The sequence below is a fragment of the Typha latifolia genome, chromosome 15, assembly GCF_019914945.1.
Source record: "Typha latifolia isolate L0001 chromosome 15, TyphaL0001v2, whole genome shotgun sequence".
NCBI lineage: Eukaryota > Viridiplantae > Streptophyta > Magnoliopsida > Poales > Typhaceae > Typha > Typha latifolia.
Window position 1 is genome coordinate 2,882,117 of NC_133100.1, and position 23,315 is coordinate 2,905,431.

Genomic DNA, 23,315 nt, shown 5'->3' on the forward strand with positions numbered 1-23,315 from the left:
AAATCATTTATTACATAACCATCCATCATCTTATACATCAAGAGGGGATATATACACATCTAGCGGTAATGCCACCTACACATGCATGACGACACTACATGTGGCCGGTTATCTGTGGCCATCAGACTAAGGACCCCGGTCGTAAGCCCATATCTTACTCTCTCTAAATCATCACCGTCCTCAGCGGGAGAATCGAGAGCCCTCGGCTCATCAACAGACGCCCTAACCCTACGTCGTCGGGTACCACTAGAGATATATCCCCGCCTCACAATCATGCTCTTCTATCATCATAATCTTGTCTTGACTATGCAGTATAATTACCTGAATGCCACAGGCTCCTGACCTCAGGTGTAGGCGCTAATAGTATTGCCATATAAGATACACTCTGCTCTTAACCCTGGGCTGAGTGAGTAAGGGCACTGCCTAGTCAGAACCCGACTACTAATGATAGGTGGAAGTGGTGCAGTGTCTATGAGTGTATAAGGCATATCGTAGTCATCATGATCATTACATTCTATATTCACAACATATATTTATGCAAGAGTATATCATACATGATACATATAGAGCATCATTACACGAATGCCTATGCTAACATTAACATTCTCATAATATCATGATGAGTAAATTATCAATAACTGCACATGTTAAGATATATCATGGTACATTAGATACATGTATTAATACCAACATTTTCTACAGTGTCATGACAGGTATAATAACTGTAACTAAATTATTCTAGACTTATATCAACTCTACTCGCCTTGGGGGTCTCCATAGTACACTAAATCTCCTCAGCTAGCCGGCTCCTTCGGAATCTCAAAATCTTCTTCACGCAGTGTCAGTCCTATTAATTCACGCAAGTAAAGCCATACGTAAGATTAGCGAACTAATATAATTAATTATCTTATTAGAGAATTTATGCTTAGGCATATACATGAGTCAAGGGTCCCATAGGGTGAGTTCTATGTCATCCTAAAATTCACACTAATTAAGTGCTAATAATTTGTCCATAGGGGAGTGGTTAGGCTAATAAATCAGGTGAAAATAAATAAATGGGGTTATAGGGTCCAAATGGCCCCAAATAGGCTAGGTGCCAGTATTGGGTTAGGCTCAATAGGCAAGAGGCAAGAGGAGCCTTGGTGGGCTAAGGTGGGCTGGGGGCCCAACCACAGCCCACCAATGTTGGATTAGTGGGCTGCAGTATGCAGCCTACCCAACATTTGGGTTAGTGGGCTGCGGTCTGACCGCAGCCCACTAAGGGGTTGGGTTGGTAGGCTGCGGCCTGCAGCCCACCCCGAATCCAGGTGGTGGGTTGTGGCCTGCAGCCCACCAACACCTATCTCCCCCCTCATCTCCTTCGAGGGAGGGAGACAGACGGGGAGAGGGAAAGCCCACGCGGTTGCGGTGCCGGTGGCGCAGCCACGAGGCCGGCAGCGTAGCACGAGGCCGATGGGCAAGTAAAAGGGAAGGAAGAGAAAGAGGGGAGGAGGGAGGTTATCTACTGAAATTAATGGCGGGGGGGTAGGAGGGCTTACCGAAGGGGTTGTAAGGTAGGCTCGTTGGCTTTTGCGTCAACAACCCGCGAGAGAGGAGAGGGAGAGAGGTAGAGGTGGAGGAGAAAAATGGGGGTTGGGATGGCTGCGGTGAGGGGAAGAAGAGGATTAATGGAGGTGGGGAGGGTGGCGTGCACGGCAAGGGAAGAGGAAGAAGAAGAAAGGAGAATAGAGGACAGGGGAAGGTGGCCGGGGTCTTAACGCACGTGCTCGGGGCATGTGTCAGGTTTTTTTTTTTAAATTGGGGTGTTACAATAATGATATAAAATGCAGAAATATAAGAGAGTTTGGTTTTCCCACTCAAATAGTGAATCTGTGGAGAAAGTTGGTTAGTGGTCATAAGCACCAGTGCTGCCAGCAGCGGCCGCAGCAACTTTTGCTCAATAGTGGTTATGTAAAGGTTCATAGGAAAAACTGAAGAGGGCAGAAAAAATTAAACTCCAAACATGATGTATCTCTCTCTGATTTGTTGGATCTACCTTATGATTTGTTATACTAACCTATGATCAAGTCAGATTTTCCTAAGGTTGATCGGATTCTGATGTTCATGTGCAGAAAGAGGGGGAATCGGAAAAGGGAAATACTATGTCCAAGTTAGTATTTGGATTAGATCCGACAAGATCTGACCCGAAAATGCCCCGATATAGGGTTGACATGGTCAAGTATCAGTCAATACCACTATATCTTGATTGAAAGTAGTTTGGGACTAGCAGTAACTTTTTGGTTTCCAACAGGCTAACAAAAGGTTTTCATTAGTTGTTACTTGTGAAGATTTATCCTGAGCAAGTAGCATTAACTACCAGATCACTGATAATCATTTCATAATTACAATTTCTCAGGATCTCTGCATGTGGATATAAAGTGGTTTTGGACAGTGGTTGGTGACAATGGGAAAAGTATTGCATGTGAAGTTATCAATTGTTTTTTGTTTTAGGATGTATTGGTAACATAGTTATGGAACTTTATTAGTCTGATAGCTTTATAGTCAAAGAGTCTAATGCATCTAAATTTAGCTGTTCAAGTTCCTTGATAAATTGGACAACAGCATGAATAAACTAACTGAAATTTATTGAAAGATTGTTGATCCCTATTGCATGAAGGAACTTTGTATATTGACACTTATCTGTTGTACACACCATGTTTAATCACATACGAAACAAGATAAAGCCGAGGAAGGATCAGGAGAACCCCAATTTGGAAAGTCCTAGTTGTTGACAGAGTAGATATTAAAAGAGTGATTTTTTTTTTTTTGTAGACGAATTGAATGACATTTTGGTGTAACAACCAACGTATATAGATAATTTTTGTAAATCCTTGAGCCTCTGTTCATTTTAGGAATAATTTTTTTTTCTGATTTTGGAGTATAATTTCTTAGTCCAAAATAATAGCTAAATATCATAATACCCCTACTCAAGAATGCAAATACTATTTATAAAAATTACATTTTATACTACACGTTAACCCAATTATCAATTTATCCTCGATATATATCCCATCAATCTACTTTATATCAAATCAAAAGGTATTTATCATAATCTCATAAAAACTAACATCTTCTCATCTTTTTCTTTATAAATCCCTCATTTTATTAATAACAGATAGGAATTGCTATTCCTATTTCAATCATATTCCACATGTGAATAAGGAGGAAATTAAGAATAGGATGTACTAGTGGAGCTAACAATCTCTAAAGTGAATTAGCAGTTCAAACCCTACATTCTAAACTATTAACAAATCGTGCAAAATCAGACCTGCCTTTTCCGTAAAATGACCAATTAGTTAATTGGAAGAAATCAGTGGAACTAAGCATCCTGTCCGATAGTAGGATGAGGGAGGAGGTATGAAGAAGATGACTGTATTAGTATGACAACAGGTTGAACTTGAGGATTTGAAGAGATAGAACAATAGAAGGTTTATTACATTATTTTTAGAGGATAAGCATTTCTTCTTAACCAAAAACCTCAGCTAAACATAGAACTACTGCAACAACAGAGGATAAGGAAAGAAAAATGAAAGGGTAGAAAGTAACTGCAAGATTGCTTACCTCTATCGTCTATTTTACTTTCCTCAACATAATACTTTCCTTACCATTTTGTTGGTTGATCCAACTTAAGCTTCCAATTCGGACTAGTTATATACCAAGTGACTCAGAAATGCTTGCTACTTCTTCCTCTTTCTTGTTACATCTCAATTGCCATTGAGAATTGTAATGGTCTCAGATTTCCTTGTCCTACTTATCACAATTATACCCATCAACACAGTACAAAATCAATTTATTGTTCATCAAGTTCCACCAACTTTATTGTTTTAATTCTTTTCTTTCATTTAACTTGCTAAATACCTTACTTGCCGTATGTGATGATTAAGAAAAGCCTTGCATTATTCTAGGACATTTCAGTTTCTTCTAACCCTTCCCCCCAAAAATGATATTTCAAAAAAGTATATTCAAAATTTCTTTGCTGAGTAAGAAGATGTACCACCTGTTTCTAATCAAAGCTTGTTCATAATTTGAACTTTCACTTGATAGTTTGTTTAACAGTGAGAGTTCATTATATGTGATTCCTGCAGGGCTTTTCCTAAAGAAGTAATGAAAGGTGTGACATGAGCATAGAAGAAGTGCTGCATATTTTAAGTCTATTCCTAAAAGTTCTTTTGACTTCTGCCTTGACATCATCAGTCCTTACGAAAAATATTACATGCAGGATTGGTTTTATTTTCTAGGTTAAATATACTAAGATTCAACTTATACTATATATTCTGGATAATGATCAAATTTTGTTTGCTGATAGGCAGGTTTGCCGTTTACATCTGTCTACTCAAAAGTTTTAAGGCAATACATATTATTAGGAGTTGAACTCTAATGTACAATAAGTACTTAATTTCAGTTAGTACTAAAGAGTAGATATAAGATATAGTAAACTGCATCTGGAATTCAGATGCATGAAAATCTGAATTTATGATTAGGAACATAATAACATCATTAGTCATCATTTTGTTCTCATGTTTTCAAAAACTAAAATTTAAGCTTTTCTGTGTTGATGTTCTTTTTTTTATTTCTGAGTTATTATATTTTCTTGTTTTCTATTGGTTTTGCCTTATGTAGTGACAAAATCATACTATTTTCACTGTTTTTCTTTTCCTTTAGTTAAAGTTAAGTTGATATCGAAAGTATTTTGCAGACCGATACCACCTTCACACGTCGTGGTTGCAGTGAGTAATGCCTATGGTCGTGTTCGAAAACCTGTTGGTTTTAAGCTCATTGCTTTGTTCTCTAAGTTTCAAGAATTCAGTGGACAAACACAATCATCAAATGACAATGACTGCTCCATCTGGATGCCAATTCCACCACCCGGCTACTCTGCCTTAGGGTGTGTGGCGCATGTTGGAAACCAACCACCTCCAAATCACATTGTTTATTGCCTCCGTTCTGATCTTGTAACATCTACAATGGTTTCAGATTGCGTATATTATCTTTCATCAAATCTAGGGTACTTTCATCTTTCATGCTTCAGTTCTTTGTCCATGGAGTAGTAATCTTATTTGTGAACTTACTTATTTCATTCCATATGTAGAAATTTCACTGGATTCAGCATTTGGCATGTTGATAATGTTGTTGGGTCATTCTATGCTCATAATTCAATAGAGTGCCCACTAGAAGGGGAAGTTTTCAACTTGCACCAGATTCTTCTTCGTAATCCTAGGCATCTCTCTTACAGCAATGATCTTGCAACAGATGCCTCTGTCGAAAAGGTACAGAGCAGTCACCAGGTAGGTACTTTCAATAGTACATCTGGATGGGATGTTGTAAGATCATTGTCGAGAACAAGCAGTTATTACATGTCTACACCACACTTTGAGAGAATTTGGCTGGATAAAGGTTGCGAGTCGAGAAGACCACTTTCTGTATGGCGACCATTAGCACGTCCTGGTTTTGCTATACTTGGTGATTGTATAACGGAAGGGTTGGCTATGCTTCTTTCTTGCATTTTATATTCACAAATTTTATTTCTTGAGGAAGTTAACTCACAAGCTTTCCCTATTTTTGTGCCTTAGGTTGGAGCCTCCTTCTCTTGGGTTAGTGTTCAAGTGTGATAATTCAATGATATCTGCAAGACCTGTGCAGTTCACAAAAGTTGCACATATAGTTAGAAAGGGTCTTGATGATGCATATTTTTGGTATCCAATTCCTCCTCCTGGTTATGCCTCCCTGGGATGTGTAATAACAAAAACCAATGAAGTCCCCAAAAAGGACTTGTTTTGCTGCCCTAGGATAGATCTGGTTAACCAAGCAAATGTTTCTGATGATCCTATTTCGATGTCTGCCAATCCAAAAGGTTCCAACTGCTGGAGCATCTGGAAAGTTGAAAATCAGGTCCTCGGCAATACTGCTTCAAGCATAAGTTGGATTGTACAATTTACTCTGCTAAGGAGCTAAAGTTAAAGATTCATAATTTTTCTCTTACGTAATGCTTGTATTGCAGGTAAGCACTTTTCTTGCACGATCTGATCACAGAAAACCATCACCCCGGCTGGCATACAGCATAAGTGACTATATAAAACCTAAAACACGAGAGAATGTAACTGCTGAATTTAAGTTGGGCTGTTTCTCACTCAGTATCCTCGATAGCTTATGCAGAACAGTAAGTAACTTTCCAAAAGTATAATTCTTATGGGTGAGAAGAATACAATAGCAATTATACCACATTTTTTATATATTTCAGATGACACCACTATTGGATGTAACCATTACAAGTATAAATGTTGCATCACATGGGCGACTTGATGCGATGAATGCTGTACTGGTCTGTTCGATTGCTTCTTCCACATTCAATAGACAACTAGAATCGTGGGAGCCTCTTATTGAGCCATTCGATGGAATATTCAAGTAACTCCATAGTAGTATTTATAAACTATCTGTTATATTATATTTCAAAAGTGAACCAGTTTGGAGTTCCAATAACTTTTCTTATTTCTTCTCTTAGACTTGAAACATATGATACCAGTGAGAATGCATCTTCAAAAGTTGTCAAGAGAGTTCGTGTTGCTGCAACAAGTCCTCTAAATCTCAATATCAGTGCTGCCAATCTTGAAACCCTGACAGAAACCATTGTTTCCTGGAACAGACAAGCTGATATAGAGTACAAGTCATCAAAGAAGAATGAGGTAATGTTTACATGTTCATGGTGTTAGAATGAAAGTTTGGAACTTCTATAATTCTGCATGTTACATTAACATGAATATAATTTTTCAGGAATCTACTGAAAGTTTAAGACCAAATGATGATCTATCCTGTTCTGCTTTGAATGAAGATGATTTTCAGAAAGTCACTATTGAAAATAAACTTGGGTGTGATGTTTATCTGAGGAAAGTGGAGCAAGCTTCAAATGATGTTCAGTTATTACAGCATGAGAGTCAGGTTTCACTATTGATGCCGCCTCCCAGGTTTTTAGACAAGTTAAACGTGCTGCCCAATTTCAGGGAGACGCGATATTATGTTGCCATACAGATTTTTGAGTCCAAGGTCATACTTTTATATCATGTAATTTTTAGTTAGACTATAGTAGAACTTGTATAAGTATCTAAAACTAGGCATGATCTTTTTTTTGCTGCTTATTGCAGGGTCTGCCCATTATAGATGATGGAAATGATCATGAGTATTTCTGTGCTTTGCGTTTGCTTATTGATAGTAACGTCTCAGATCAGTATAAGCTCTTTCCTCAGAGTGCAAGGACAAGATGTGTACAACCTTTGATATCAAAAATAAGTGATTTGAGCGAAGGCTATGCAAAGTGGAATGAACTTTTTATATTTGAAGTTCCTGAAAAGGTAGTTGTTTGATACTTGGTCTAATACCCTTGCACTTACAAACCTTGTGGATATGTTATAAACTAATAATATAGTTCATCACAAAATGTATCATTTTCTTTTAACATAAAGTCCTCTGATCTATTTTGTCACTTGAACTACAAAATCATCAGTTATCTTTTTATATTTGATTTCTGGAAAGACAACCATACTGAACCTGTTCTAATATCCATATTTGTAAAAAGCTTCTGAATGTCTACTTGAATCCTTCCTTTTGGTAAGGCAGTATGCACTTGATATCATGGCGAGTTTCTAATTCTATTTAGAGTGATATTGTGTTAATTGAAGTTCTAACTTCTAAGCATTATTTGTTAGTTTGGAGTCCTTCTAGCTGTAGAAAATTTACATCAAGGTTTATTATGTTGATGTAACTAGGGGGAAATTAGCTAGTAGAATCATGAATTCATGATACCTAGTTACCTACTACCTATCTTCTCCTTTCCTCTTCTATGTTCTCTTCTTAAATTAATTTTTGTTGCAGCTGTGAATAAGTTCCAGAAATGAATTTTCCTTGTCCATCCTATCTTATGTGAATTGGATTAATTCTACTATTATCCATCAATTAATCTTATTTCTGTGGATTTAGCTACCTTTCGTCATAATTATCATGAATCTAATAATCAGGTTTAACGTTAAGTCCTCTTCAATTATTTATACTGTTTTGAGAAATGTAAATGTATCTTCTTTGGTTTCTCTTGTCATGTTAGCCTGGCATATGTTGTTGACATATTAACAGTACTGCATGTGTCTTCTTTTCATCCTTTTCAGGGATCAGCTAATCTGGAAGTCGAGGTCACAAATCTTTCTGCAAAAGCTGGAAAGGGTACTAGTCAGACTTTAGATTTTAATTGTAATATATTCTGGTGTAGCATATTAAGTTTCCTTGTAGTAAATTTTCCTATTTCTATCTAGTTAATTCAGCCCTTTGTGTCCTCTCAATCGACAGAAAAACTTCTAGAATATTTATTTGTCCAAGTGATAAGTGAAAGAGTGAACTTTTTTGTATTTCCGTAGTCCTATGCAGTATGTTAAGGAAGAGATATGCATCACAATGTATGTGATTAGGTATTCAGGTTCCTTTTGATGACAAGATAGGAAAGAGACCATGAACTGCAATATATTGTAGATATCATGCCTTTACTGTTTTCTGGATCAACATAGTTATGTTATTAATTCCAAAGAGGTTGATTTTTATGAGCTAAATTTATTTCACGTACTGGTATATAACAAGAATCAGCAGTGGGTGAGTCAGATGCTTTAAATTACATTTTACTGTAACAAAATGATGAAAAGAAAACATGATGGAAAAGGAGAGAAAAAAGGTACCTGCATAGATTTCATTTCAGTTTGTGATATGCTGTTCTTGAAGTTTATGTGCTTGCGCCTGTCTAGATCACCCGATGTGCAATTTACGTCTAAAGAATCTTTTATCTATTCAAAATAGAAGTATCAGTATTGTTTAAATAAAGTGATATGACAGCATAATGGCATATTCTTAATAGTAGCTTTGTAATCAGTTTCTTCTCCAATTTCACTGGATATATTACAAAACCATGTAGGACAAATGTTCCTCTTTGCTATGTATGTTTGGGTTATATAAACTGTAGATGAAATCGTTAATATAACTAAAATTCTTTGGCACCTTTGTCATGAGAAATTCTATGTATCTAATGCTGTGATCGATATAAATGACTCTTTCTGAATATATATTATGGATGTACTGGATGCATATAGTACTCATGTTAGTTATCTCATTCAAATATTGGGATATCTTGTAACTGATTTGTAATACAACTTTAATCCATATGTTTCTTATGTGTTATATTTATATGTTGGATGTTGTACTAAGTAACTATATGCCTATCAGCAATCCAACTTTAACATGCTTGATTCAGATACTAATGATCCCAGAACATTTTATTGTTTTATGTTGGAGATGAAAGATATTGATATTTTAATTATTCAAGTGATCTTATTGTTTAAGAAATATACAATGTAAACTTATGTTGCACTAATGTTGAAACATTTAAGGTGAAGTTATTGGTGCATTGTCTATTCCTATTGGTCGTGGCACTACTACACTGAAACGGGCTGCTTCAATAAGGAACCTGCATAGAGAAGTTGATGCGAGGCATTTTGCATCTTATCCTCTTAGGAAGAAGGTAAATTTATTTTGGTCCTGTCAGAAAGGTTTATACAGCTTACATTCAAAATATCCTCTTAGGAAGAAGGTTAATTATCTTATAAGTAATTTAATTCTGTTCTTTTCTTGCCTTTTTTTTCATTTTTGACTGATCCAAAGTATTTTTCTGTTGAATTAATGAATAAATGTTTATACAGATTCGTGGTCAATTTACAAAAATTGAAGAACGAAGAGACTATGGTATTCTGGTAGTTTCTACTTGTTATATTGAAAGGAATCCTGATACGTGTTTCCAAAACAGTATAGATAGCAGAACTACTGATAGAGATGTAGGTTTCTGGGTTGGACTTAGCCCTGATGGACCTTGGGAGAACTTTAGCTCAGTTTTGCCTCTAACAGTTGTTCCAAAATCCATAAACAAGAACCCCTTGGCCTTCGAAGTTACCATGAGGAACAACAAGAAGCATGCAACCCTTAGGGCTCTTGCTGTTATTGCAAATGATTCTGATGTCATTCTTCAAGTGTCTGTCTGCCCTGCCACTGTGCTTGGTAGTCCTCTTGTGAACCTGGAAACAAATAGTTCTACCACGGTGATAGAAGAGATCTTTGAAAATCAGAGATACCAGCCAATTTCTGGTTGGGGTAACAAGTCAGCTGCTTCCCGTGTGAATGATCCTGGGCGCTGGAGTAACAGGGACTTTTCGTACTCATCAATCGTAAGAATTATCACTTTTTACTTTTCAAGCGGTTTTATATTGAAAGTGTTGTGTTTCTAAGCTAAAGAAGCTCTTCTATTTTGAAGGAGTTTTTCGATCCTCCTCTACCATCTGGTTGGCGATGGGCATCACCCTGGAAAATTGAGAGAGCTCAGTATGTTGATAGTGATGGATGGGCATATGGAACTGACTTCCAGAGCTTAAAATGGCCTCCAAGTTCTTCAAGGTCGTCTTCCAAATCACCTCTAGATTTTGTGCGGCGAAGGCGTTGGATACGTACAAGACAACAATTCCCAGAGAAAAATAGAGATATCTTGAGAAGCATCATTGCTGTACTAAATCCAAACTCATCTGCAGTTTTGCCATGGCCAGCTATGGGAAAAGATATGGACATGTGCCTGCAAATTCGTCCTTACTCTGAAAACATGCAGGAGCATTACTCTTGGGGCCAACTGCTGACTTTTGGTTCTGGCAAGGACCAATCTGTCAATCAGCAACCTCAACTTTCTAGACAAGGCACTATAAAACATTCAAGTATTGCGTTACAGAACTCTTTTCTTAGATTGGACCAACTCGAGAAGAAAGATATGCTTTGTTACTCTAGTTCTTCTGTTATTATTAAACAGCATTTCTGGCTAAGTATTGGAATTGATGCTTCAGTTCTTCACACTGAACTAAATGCTCCTGTTTATGATTGGAAAATATCAATTAATTCAACTCTTAGGTTGGAAAACAAGCTTCCCTATGAAGCTGAATATGCTATTTGGCAGAGATCACCTGAAGGTAATATGGTCGAACGGCAGCATGGTGTTGTGTCATCTGGTGGAACTGCATTTGTTTATTCAGCAGATATTCGAAAATCAATCTACCTTACATTTTTTCTTCAAGGTGGTTGGGTTTTAGAGAAGGTAAGACATTAGTTCGAATAGCTATATAGTTGCAGCAATGTTTATGTAGTCCTACTTTGGAGCTCTCAAACCTTTCTTGTTGTAGAGGCAACAAAGAATCTGATGAGGTCACAGTGGGCCATATTCTTGACACAGCACTTATTTCCTATGCAAAAATTGTTTATGACAGTAGAAAGTAGGAATCACCATATCCTTTTAGGTAATTTTAGTGCACCTATGCCTATCTAATTTGATATATCTTTTTCCTTAGGATGCAATTTTGATAATGGATTTAGTAGGTACGGATCATGCATCGTCATTTTGGATTGTTCAGAAGCAAAGTAACAGGTTTGAATCTATTGACATATACTCTAGTGCAAAATTTTCCATGTTTTACATTCAACTTTCTTATTGCAAATTTCTATTTGATGGAATAGCTTCTTTTTCCTGAAAGGGGGGGTGGGGGGGTGGGGGTGGTGAGGGGTGGGAGATTGTTAAGACGACGATAATGGACACAATCCTAATCGTATAATTAGCATCTTAACTCTACAGATAAAATAGGAAGAAAGATAAAATCGTTCTTTACAGATTTATTTCTTTACAAAATAAGAGAACAAGAATCCTAAGTATACAGATAGGCATAGGTTTGCCACTTCGTATTATGCTAATAGGTAATTAGCAACTTAGCACAATTCAAGGGAGTTGTTCATACTCACCGTGTTGGTTGATTGCCTTCGATGTTCCATCCTGTGTGACAATTGAAGGTCTGTCACCTTGTTTTGATGGCTACTCAGTCAGGAGACTCAGGACATCTGTCATTGAAAGTTTAAGACAGATTACTGACCTCTTGCAACGACTACTGTGGCAGTGGTGACCTTGCCGAAAGTAGGGTTTCGCTTGCTGAGACAAGTGAGAACAGGGCAGTATTTTTAGTTTGACTGGGTGAGGTTGACCTAACCTGATATTGTGAACTAAAGGTCAAGCCCTCTAATCATCTCTGACATAATTGACTCAATAGCACTGCTTCCTCTCACCCCTTGACAAGGATTATTGTGAGTTGAAGCAATTTTTTGACCAAACTAGGTCTGCACTCAGCACATCAATTTATATATGCTATGTATTGTAGTCGAGGTTGAAGGTTGAACTTATTTACTCAAGTAGTTTATCTATAACGATGTGGATGCCACATGTTTTGCTGGGAGTTTAATGATTTAATTTGATGCAAAATGTTGACCTTATATGTAATTCTTGGTGCACTTACCAAAGTAACATGCTTCAGTTAGCGGTTCATGCTTATATGTTATAAGGCTCTAGCTATAAGTCTCTTTTCTTCTAACGAAGGTAATACAACAATGGAAGGCCATGGTGACATGGATTTTTAACCCAATTGGCATTGGTCGATAGCATGGATGGCCGTGCCGGCAACGTACCGGCATGTGGCACGAGGGTTGCCACACGGCACCCCTCTTAATAGCTTTGTCGCTCACCATCGACCTTGTTGTTGAGCTACCCGTCGCCGAACACCGTCGCTCAAGTCGCGTGTGGTGCCCTAGCCCGAGGGAGGAAGAAGAAAGATCGAGAGAGAGAGAGAGAGAGAGAGAGAGAGAGAGAGAGAAAGAGGGGGGGTTATTGGTTAAAAACTTAAGTTGCGGATCCGGATCCGGATCCGGATGTGAGCTCGGGCGACGGCGAAGTCGAGCAGCGATCGGCAACGACGATGGTGAAGGCGAAAGCGAAGTGAGTATCCCTTACGTTTTTTTTTCTCCTTCTCTTACGGCACGGCCAGCAAGTGCCGCAGCACATGACGTGCCGTGCCATGTCGGTGGGTGGTCGGCACAGTCCTTGCATGTGGCATGGCCATCGTTGGTCGATGGTATCGTTCACTAATATAAGGGGAGTATCTCGATACTCCTTAATGGTGACTCATCGATATGTTCAATTAAAATTGACGGGTCTTATTTTAAGGAAATCTAGTTTCGGCCTTCTTTCATCTATTTTGACACCTCTTTGCATTTTGGTGCTTGATCAACATAATTCAAATTTTAAAAATCAAAGGGAAATTTTGGTTTCCTTGAAGTTATTTGGTTTAACATTGGATATAAAAGAAATTTGGAAAGAGCATGATATTAGAATCCAATTGCATATGTTACACTAATATATATTGTTGAAAGACTTTAATATGTCTCTTAATATCTATTTAAAGGATCTAGTAAGGTTTAAAGATTCTTTTTCGGTATGTCAAGATTATAACAACATAGTGGCTCGGTATAACACATTGTAGCTAATGATGGCCATGCTAATGGCACCTGCCCTATTGTGCTACCATTGGCACGCCTTGGCACACCACTGTGTTCCACTGGCATGCATTTATAATATTTTTAATAAACTTTTTAATTTATTAAAAGATGTTTTTGAGTTTTCGGTATGCCAATCTTTGATTTTTGGTTCTAATATATGTATTAAAAGTTTAAGACCTACATTATAATGCTTTATCTTTAGATTATTTTTATAAATGACTTATTTTATTCAAGATAAAGTAACACATACTATGATTGAAGACATTCATTAAAATTAATATTAACGATTGAGCACTTTATTATATAATTAAACACATAATATTAATTGATAATAGTTTAATAATTAAAATTAATATCAAGTTGAATGTAAAATAACGAGAAAGATCAAATTATTTACCGGCACAAGAATAACACGAGAATGTTGCATTAAATATTGTCAAAAAATTTTGAAACTCATTCACTAATAGTATTACTCGTTGTAACATCTCACATAGTCTTTATACAAATAGAAATTTTATAATTCTTCTATAATATGATATGAATATTGAACATGTACAAAAATACATCATAAGCATATGCAGATTCTAACTCTGGTGGGTGTGAATGATATGATGGTAATTATGATGAACTCATATCATCCTATGGGTGCACTTCTCCTGATGTCTGGCTACCTACAGAGTTAAATTCTCTGTAAAAATAATACTTTTTGAGAATGTTATATAACAGGGACACATGTCTCATCTCCATCATCATCGTCACTAGACTCAGTCTCGTTATTATCACAATTATTATTATTATTATTATATTATTATTATTATTATTATTTGTCTCATTATCATCAATTTTATCTAAGCCTTCTAAATGACTAATTGATCAATTGGTTTGTATAATGATCGATGAAAATAGAAAAAATTTAAAAAAAGTGGCTCTACATGGCATAATGTCTGCCACGCGACCATGCCGGATGGCACAGGGGTGTGCTATTGGCACACCCTGTGCCAAGTGTCGTGCCATTACTAGCACGACAAAGTGCTGGTCGGCACAACCATCCATGGTTGCAGCAATATTTACCATCTTGAACCAAGATCAGCATGCCTCGTGTCACTAGCATGACAATCCTTGCATGGTGGGGTATGCCTCTTGTTGATTGTGGAAGAAGAGGCTCCTTCTCAAGTTCAGAGGCACTAATCTAGCAACTTTTTGTGAACTAAATGGGAGCAAAAAAATTGAGGGAAAAACATTATTATTGAATAATTCATAATTATGTTAAAATTTTAGCTAAAACTTATAAATCTTTGTTGAAATCAACTCATGGAATTAATTTAACATATTCCTGATATATTCCTATGCCAATTTTGATCAAATTTGAATGAATTTGACATATTAATTTTGATTTGTTTTGAAATTTCGGCAAATTAGGGTGGAAATCAAATTTCTTCCTTGCTTTATATATTATAAAGAGTTTTTTCGTAGAACTAACACCAAAATGTGTAGAAAGACTTCTAAATCTATTATTTTGTACACTTCAAATTAGTTTTTAAAGTGTAAAACAAGGGAGATACTTAAGATAATGAAAGAAATCTTAAATTCCTCCTAGATCTCCTATGTTTCTCCTCTATTTTTTCATTAGCTCTACTTTTTATTTGGAAAAGTCGCTGCCAAAGAGACCCATTTTGACTTACCTAAAGTCCTAAACAGGTTTCACGGAGTCCCTATACTATACCCATGCTGGTCGGCATGGGCTGGAACGGTGCTTTGCCAACTGCAAATCCTGTCCTAGGTGCCAGTATCTCACTGGGACGATAAGTGTAGATTGGCACGGGGCGTGACAAACCTTGCTTTAAACAATGTACATTAGTTGTGAGAGAATATCCTTTTCAGGGTAATTGCTCAAGTGAGGCCTTAATCTTTTTGAGAGCATGCAATAGCAACAATTTTGTGTATGTCAATTTCCTTTTGGGAGAGCCTTATCATTCTTCAAAATCTGGCTGCGTATTGAATTTGCAATTAATTTACCTTCTGGTAGAATTCATACTAGTCTATTCAGTATTAGCTTATTTTCCCAGTGTAATTTTTGTATTGAACTTTGACCAAAATATCATGTTGGATTAACTTCTTTCAGGAGGCTGCGTGTGAGTGTTGAGCATGATCTTGGGGGGACTGATGCAGCACCCAAGACCGTGAGACTGTTTGTCCCATATTGGATTCAAAATGATTCTTCACTTCCACTATCCTATCGTATTGTTGAGGTGGAACCTCTGGAAAATGCTGATACTGACTCTGTCCTACTTACTAGAGCAGTTAAATCTGCAAAGTTTGCATTGAAACATTCATCAAAGTCTTTTGACAGAAGAAATACCAGCTCAAGGAGTAATATTCAGATTTTGGATGTCATTGAGGACTTCGGTCCAAATTGTGTCATGTTATCACCACAAGACTATATAAACCGCTCTGGGGTTTTGCCATTCCAATCTCGGAATGATACTTCCACGTCAACACGTCTTGGTATCTCCGTAGCTGTTCATCATTCTGGATATTATAGCCCAGGAATTTCGTTTCTTGAGCTTGAAAGCAAGGTAACCAGGCATAACAAAGATGTGTCATGTTACTGTGTTGATTTGGTGGGATTGCAATTTTCAAACTTGTACAAACCTGAGGCTATAACAAAGAGCTGCGATTTTATGCAGGAACATATTGATGTCAAAGCATTTGCTTCTGATGGATCATATTACAGGCTCTCAGCACAACTTAAAATGGCTTCTGATAGGACTAAGGTTTTCGTCCTCTCTCTCTCTCTCTCTCTCTCTCTCTCTCTCTCTAATATTAGTCTGTCTTATACTGTGTCAATCTTAGACCAGTTTTATCAGATCTTTTTGTTATTATATAAAATACAAAAGCCACCACTCTTAAAAACTTAACCTTTTAAAGTAGTTAGTGAATTAACATGGTCCTAATTTGAATCCTGCCAGGCCTATCTGTCATTTGAAAAAAATTTCTACCCATTTAAGTGGGCTGTTTAAAATGTTTCAAGCCCAAAAGTGAGGATGAATATTAGAGTATAAAAGATAAAAACGATTGTTCTCTAAAAGCTTAAGCTTTTAGAGAATTAACACTTTCATTTAATGTAGATCTGATAAGTGAGTTAATAGTGGATCTTTATCTTATGATCTTTCTCTTCCCATAGGGAGAGAAATACTAGGGTGCAGGCATGGCATGACAATGAGATTAGACTAGGAAAGGGGCTGGTGATGGAGGCTTGGCAGCACATGACCCCTTTTGTTTTTTTTATAGGCTGATCTTCTTTAACTATTCAAAATCATCAAATAAATCCTTTTGTTAGTTTACCATTAGGGTTTCTAACAGAAACTTGTTCAATGCCTAGATATGACCCTATAGAACAAAATGCCCCTTCTTTAACCCCTTGTTCTCCTCCACAAAAATTCTTAACTCTTTCCCTCTTTTTCAACCCCTTACTTCAATGTTGTTCTCCTTCTCTTTCTCCCAAACTATAGCCCTAATTCCCTAAACATAAATCCCACTACCACCATTATCCGATCCTCTTGGCTGTCATGATATTCAGCGATGGTGAACACGTTGCTGTGGGAATGGGTGCTTTTATTGTGGGTGGAAGGTGTTCAATTGATTACCTAGAGGATTTTGTTTTCTTAGATGGTATAATAGTCATTTTGTAACTTTTGTCTGCATTATCAGTGGTTATGATCATTTTGAATAGTTGAGGCCTTGAGGGATCAAAAGTAGAGAAAAAGAGGAGGCATTGCAAGAGAAAATAGCCTATAGTTGAGACAGTCAAAGTGTAATCAACCCTATAATATGATTATGTCAAGACACATGATGGTTGTGATATCTATGTGCCAGCATCTTCTGTGAACTGTTGGAACAACCACAGAACTTCAGATCCTACAATATTGGACAAAGTAGTTTCTTGTTTTACTAATTTTTCTTTTTCTCCTTTCCTATTTCTGCTTTTCTGCCACTGTAATAACATCTTTTTTTTTGTTGCTGAGTGTTCTATGAGTTCCTACGAACAATTGGTCAGCATCAAAACAGTTTCTTTTTACTCTAATTCAACTCCATTTTTATCTGTCTCCATTATATACTGCAGCAACTAATGTCAAGACATGCCAATAGGTATATACCTTATGAGATAAACAAGTTGTCTCTTAAACCACACTTACCACACTTCTATTTGAAGTCTGATGAAAAGCTAGAGTATAGTAATTAGTGCTTCCTTATGTAGTACCTTCACGAGAATCTTTTATTCGGTTGGTATATATAGTTGAACGCAAAACAAGAATTATGGTAATTTTGAAATTATAACTTTTATTCCAATGTAGGACTCAACAGCCAATATTGTGGGTACTCTTTTAAGTTTCTTCTTGTTTCCTAGATGTCCTTTGCTATAGCCATTTTGTAGTTGGCAAATTTCTTGATAGTTTGAAACATAAGATAGTGTAACTATTGCTGTATTGAATGAAATGGGTAAATATTAAATAATTTAAAATATAGTCATGTCATAGGTTTTTTCTGAAGGCAGTTTAGTTTTTTAGTTCTACAGAAGCTTGTATCTGGACTATATATCATTACTTTTACTGCTGCATAGTTCCTTTTCCAGAGAGTAGTTTGTGCATCACATGTTTGATAAGTAGTCTTTCTATCCAAGTATTTATGTAATCTTTCATCTTTTCCGCAACTGGATTAATACCAAATAAATAAGTACTCAGCTAATCTTCATTGTTTGCATCTTAGTTTCTAACTTTTTATATATGTTCCTGAGAAACTATAAAACACGGATACTTTGTTTACCCCTCTGTATCAGTATTCGGTACATTTTGGACTCTGATACAGTTCTATACGTATCGGATATGGCTAGAGGAGTATCCGAATTAAAAAATTAATTTTAATTTTCTGATACAGTTCCAATAAAGTGGGATATGGCTCCTATACATTTCTTGATTATCTAATTCTTTTCTTTTGTTGTTGCCAAGCAACAATATAAGATATATACTTTATATGTATATATGATCATCACAATTCTTCATGATAGCTTTGTTTATTTGATAATAAATTAAACATATAATTTGAAAGCCATTTAAAGATTTAAATTAGTTGTAAATGAGTAGATTATTTAGGTTTCAGTGTTTTTGAGTTTTTTATCAGTTTTTTTACAAAATTATTGTTAAGTTTTAGGCATGTAGATATGAAATCTGTAGCTTTCTTTCCTTTTATGTTATTATTTCTGGGGTGTTATTATTTTACCATATGTTATATTGGTTGACAATAGATTGACAATATATTATTTTAATTGGCATACGCATATCGTATTTGTATCCTGCTTCTAAGAATTCGCCGTATCTATGTATCTGTCTTGCCGTATCCTCTTGTATCCATATTCTTATCTGCATCTGTGCTTCATATGTGAGAATTAATCCATTCTCAATCTATATGCAGGTTGTTCATTTTCTACCACACACCCTCTTTATCAATAGGATTGCACGCAGCATTATTTTGTCTCAGTGTAAAAGTGAAACGGAGGAGACTCTACACCCAGCAGATTATCCAAAACTATTTAAATGGCAATCCAGTGTCAGAAATGAATTGTTGAAGGTTGGGCATACTAATTGAGATTTCTTTTACTTTTTTGTTCATTCTTGTGTCAATTTATTTCGAGCTTAACTGTGTTGTCTTATACTCAGTTACGGTTGGATGGATACGAATGGAGTATGCCATTTAGCATTGAAAGTGATGGTGTCATATGTGTTGGCCTGAATAGTGATACAGGAGACAGTCGCATGTTTATCAGAGTAGAAGTAAGTGGTGGAACTAAAAGTTCTTGTTATGAAGTTTTGTTTCAACTTGCTTCATGTTCAAGCCCTTACAGGTATTACAAAAATCATCCTATTTCAATCTTTAAATTAAACCTTGACTTCCTTTTCTTGGAGGAAGCCTCTAACTTTTCAAAAGCAGGATTGAAAATCGTTCAATGTTCTTGCCTGTACGGTTTCGGCAAGTGGATGGTAATGATGACTCATGGCACATTCTTGCCCCTAATTCTGCTTCTTCATTTTTCTGGGAAGATCTTAGTAGACAACATTTATTGGAGGTCATAGTTGATGGGACTGACCCCTCGAGTTCTAAGAAGTTTAACATTGATGAAATCATGGATCATCAACCTATTTCAACAGCATCAGGTGGACCCATCAAGGCTTTACGTTTTACTGTTCTTAAAGAGGGGAAGGTGCGCATCAGCCGAATTAGTGATTGGATGCCGGAAAATGAAAATATAAAGTTGATACTTGAAAAAATTCCATCACCAATTTTTCAACCATCAGAGGCTGACTATAGTCAGTCATCTTTAGCAGTGGATAATGAAAATCATGTTACTTTTGAGCTAGCAGAAGTGGGTCTCTCTATTATTGATCATATGCCAGAGGAAATCCTATACTTGTCTGTACAAAATTTCTTTCTTTCTTACTCATCTGGATTGGGATCTGAATTTAGTAGGTAAAGTGGTGGATCATTTGTACAGTTGTCCTTAGGCAGTTGTTAACTACATCTAGATGCTTTTCTCAACTTACCTATATACTGTTTGTTATTGGCAGATTCAAGTTGCGGATGCATTGGATCCAATTAGATAATCAGTTGCCGTTTACTCCTATGCCAGTTCTGTTTAGACCACAGAAAGTTGGGGATCAGCTTGACTACGTTATAAAGTTCTCCATGACCATGCAAACTAAGAATTCTTTAGATTTTTGCGTATATCCATATATAGGTTTGCAGGTATATGGACTATTCCTTGTTTCTTTTTGGTCTATGAATTCATCGAACTTTTTCTGTACCAATGGACTTGTTGTATCTTCTTCTCTTTTGCCTGTGTATAGTGATAATTAGTTGTTTCTTTTCCTACATCAATATATAGAAGAAAATTTTCATTATATACATTAAAATTGTTCATGCTATGTGTGAACTGTTATGGTTCAGATCACTTTTATGCGAATTACACATGTTTGAAGGTGGTCCTATGCCCTTCTACTGTGATTAAGAGATATATAGGTGCATGTGTTTTAAGTTCTAAAGGAGTATATTGCAAGTTCTAGATGTATGCATCTTAGTAACATCATTATTTTGGAGGGGTACATATGCATTTTTCTCTTTGAGGATCTTCAACTAAGAACTTTTTAAGGGGTTCAAAGAAGTTCCTATGTATCAATATATTTAGATTAATAAGTTTTTTTTTCTCTTTGTAGGCTCCAAATAATTCTGTATTTTTGGTCAACATCCATGAACCAATTATATGGCGTGTTCATGAGATGCTTCAACAAGTAAAACTTAATAGGGTGTTTGGCTCTCCATCCGCTGCTGTTTCAGTGGATCCAAGCATAAAAATTGGGTACGCATGAATTACTGTCTTACTGAACTTTATTGGATATTTTTAAGTTCCTTCTTTTCTGCATTTACTTATATGATGCCTTTACACCATTAGGCTTCTTAACACCTCAGAGATCCGATTCAGAGTATCAATGACAATGTCTCCAACTCAACGCCCAAGAGGTGTTCTTGGATTCTGGTCCTCTTTAATGACTGCTCTGGGGAATATGGAGCATATGCCGGTAGGGATGTTATTTCCAGTGATCTCTATTTAAGTATATAATTCCAATGCATAAGTAACTTGGTTCATTGCAATACCTCATTTCCAGATACTAATCTATATCTGATAATCCTTGATAACCTTCTCTGAATAGATTGGCTTGATGATTCTAAAGTTCTCATATACATTCAGGTGCGTATTGCTCAAAGATTTTGTGAGGAAGTATGCATGCGTCGAAGTGCTCTTATGAATATTGCAGCATCCAACATTCAAAAGGATCTTCTTAGCCAACCTCTTCAACTACTTTCTGGTGTTGACATTCTTGGCAATGCTAGTAGTGCTCTTAGTAACATGAGTAAAGGTGTTGCTGCTCTATCCATGGACAAGAAATTTATTCAGAGCCGACAGAAACAGGTTTTGTGGAAATTTTTTTTTAAGCTGGACCATCATATAGATTCTGAACCATGAGATTGGAATAACTTAATTTTGTATGCTTTCCATTAATTGATTCATCCTTGATAATGTTTTTGCCAGGATACCAAAGGTGTGGAAGACATTGGTGATGTTATCAGAGAGGGAGGAGGAGCTTTTGCAAAGGGTCTTTTTAGAGGAGTGACAGGCATATTGACGAAGCCCCTTGAGGGTGCAAAGTCTACTGGTGTTGAGGGCTTTGTTCAAGGTGTGGGAAAGGGTTTAATTGGTGCCGCTGCTCAGCCTATGAGTGGGGTCCTTGATCTTTTATCCAAAACTACTGAAGGTGCAAATGCAGTAAGAATGAAGATATCATCTGCTATCATGGCTGAAGAGCAGTTGCTTCGTAAGCGACTTCCTCGAGTAATTGGAGGGGATAACTTGCTCCGTCCTTACAATGAATACAAAGCAGAAGGACAGGTAATGAACAATTTTAGATGTTTTGTTCCTATTCCTAAAGCTTGTCTCCCATCATGTTCTTTCCCAATATCTCTTCAAAGATGAAAATCCTTTAGTTCTATGATTCCTCCTTTAGACATTTGAAAGTAACTGATGAATAATTTCATCCAATTTAGAAAATTAATCCAAAAACCTCAGTAACTTTCTAAGTTGTCATTGATGGAGGGTGACAATTAGCTCTTACCTTGTTGAGCAATTGTGATCTTTTTAATACCTTTTAATTTCCATTAAATTTTACAAGTTTGTCATTTTTTAAGCAACTCTTAGTTGTGTTTCTATTTGTTTGCCATCCATAGTGCTCATTAGAGCCAAGGTAACATTTTATATTTGTATTGAATTAAGGACCTTAACATGATTTTGTGAACAATATTATGTCTTTCAGCTTTTCTTTTATAAAGCAAGCAATACTGTTTGTGGATAGACACACTTATATAATTATTTATGGCTATCAAAATATTCAGTGTCAGTCAACCTTCACTTTTCATTTACCCTCTCTAGAGCCCTTGGTCAAACAGGAAGCCGATAACTAGGCCTCTTTCATTACCTGTGCTAATGAACACAAGTACAATGACAAGTGATGCAAGCTTTATCTGCGTGGAGCTTGTAAACATCTGCATCTCTCTTTTATATTGTTATATGTTTATTGCATCCTTTGGCCATCTTCAAAAGCTAATAAGAAAGTTTTTTTTCCTTTTAATTTTCTGAAGGCTGTCCTACAATTAGCTGAATCTGGCAGCTTTCTTGGGCAAGTTGACCTCTTTAAAGTTCGAGGAAAATTCGCATTATCAGATGCCTATGAAGATCATTTTACACTTCCAAAAGGAAAGATTCTTTTAGTTACCCATCGAAGAGTTATACTACTGCAGGTAATTTGGTTCAGATTTTATATAGGCCTTTTAGCTTGATATTCTCTTTCAGCGCATTAGGCAACCATCTAATTTCATCCTTGATTTCAGCAACCAACAAATATTCTAGGTCAAAGGAAGTTCAATCCTGCTAGGGATCCTTGTTCAGTTTTGTGGGATGTTTTGTGGGATGACCTTTGGACAATGGAATTGGGACCCGGGAAGAAAGATCGCCCAGGATTGTTACCTTCAAGGCTTATTTTGCACTTGCAAGTTAGATCCACTGATAAAGAAGCTTTTCGTGTGATTAAATGCAATTCTGGATCTGAAGAAGTTACGAAAATTTATTCATCCATTGAGGAAGCGTTGAAAACATATGGACCTTATTCTTCAAAGGTAATTATCTGATCTTTGCTATTCCAGTACAGTTTTCACCAAAATGAAGTATATGCATATTTGTGCCACTGTTC

At 36.5% G+C, this 23,315-nt stretch overlaps 1 protein-coding gene across 2 annotated transcripts in view; it reads left to right on the forward strand.

Annotated features, from left to right (window-relative positions):
- LOC140801675 (uncharacterized) overlaps positions 1–23,315 on the forward strand; it is a 73,837-nt gene that overhangs the window by 49,722 nt on the left and 800 nt on the right. For both annotated transcript variants that reach the window (XM_073156897.1, XM_073156898.1), the window contains 25 exons: positions 4,736–5,044; positions 5,129–5,518; positions 5,610–5,928; positions 6,038–6,196; positions 6,278–6,441; positions 6,539–6,719; positions 6,808–7,077; positions 7,176–7,382; positions 8,190–8,244; positions 9,453–9,583; positions 9,762–10,280; positions 10,367–11,188; positions 11,439–11,515; positions 15,587–16,040; positions 16,152–16,238; positions 18,934–19,089; positions 19,179–19,363; positions 19,450–19,986; positions 20,085–20,262; positions 20,730–20,872; positions 20,966–21,092; positions 21,263–21,484; positions 21,605–21,961; positions 22,708–22,866; positions 22,957–23,241. In XM_073156897.1, coding sequence (XP_073012998.1) covers positions 4,736–5,044; positions 5,129–5,518; positions 5,610–5,928; positions 6,038–6,196; positions 6,278–6,441; positions 6,539–6,719; positions 6,808–7,077; positions 7,176–7,382; positions 8,190–8,244; positions 9,453–9,583; positions 9,762–10,280; positions 10,367–11,188; positions 11,439–11,515; positions 15,587–16,040; positions 16,152–16,238; positions 18,934–19,089; positions 19,179–19,363; positions 19,450–19,986; positions 20,085–20,262; positions 20,730–20,872; positions 20,966–21,092; positions 21,263–21,484; positions 21,605–21,961; positions 22,708–22,866; positions 22,957–23,241 — 6,493 coding nt within the window. The remainder of the gene's footprint in view (positions 1–4,735; positions 5,045–5,128; positions 5,519–5,609; positions 5,929–6,037; positions 6,197–6,277; positions 6,442–6,538; positions 6,720–6,807; positions 7,078–7,175; positions 7,383–8,189; positions 8,245–9,452; positions 9,584–9,761; positions 10,281–10,366; positions 11,189–11,438; positions 11,516–15,586; positions 16,041–16,151; positions 16,239–18,933; positions 19,090–19,178; positions 19,364–19,449; positions 19,987–20,084; positions 20,263–20,729; positions 20,873–20,965; positions 21,093–21,262; positions 21,485–21,604; positions 21,962–22,707; positions 22,867–22,956; positions 23,242–23,315) is intronic.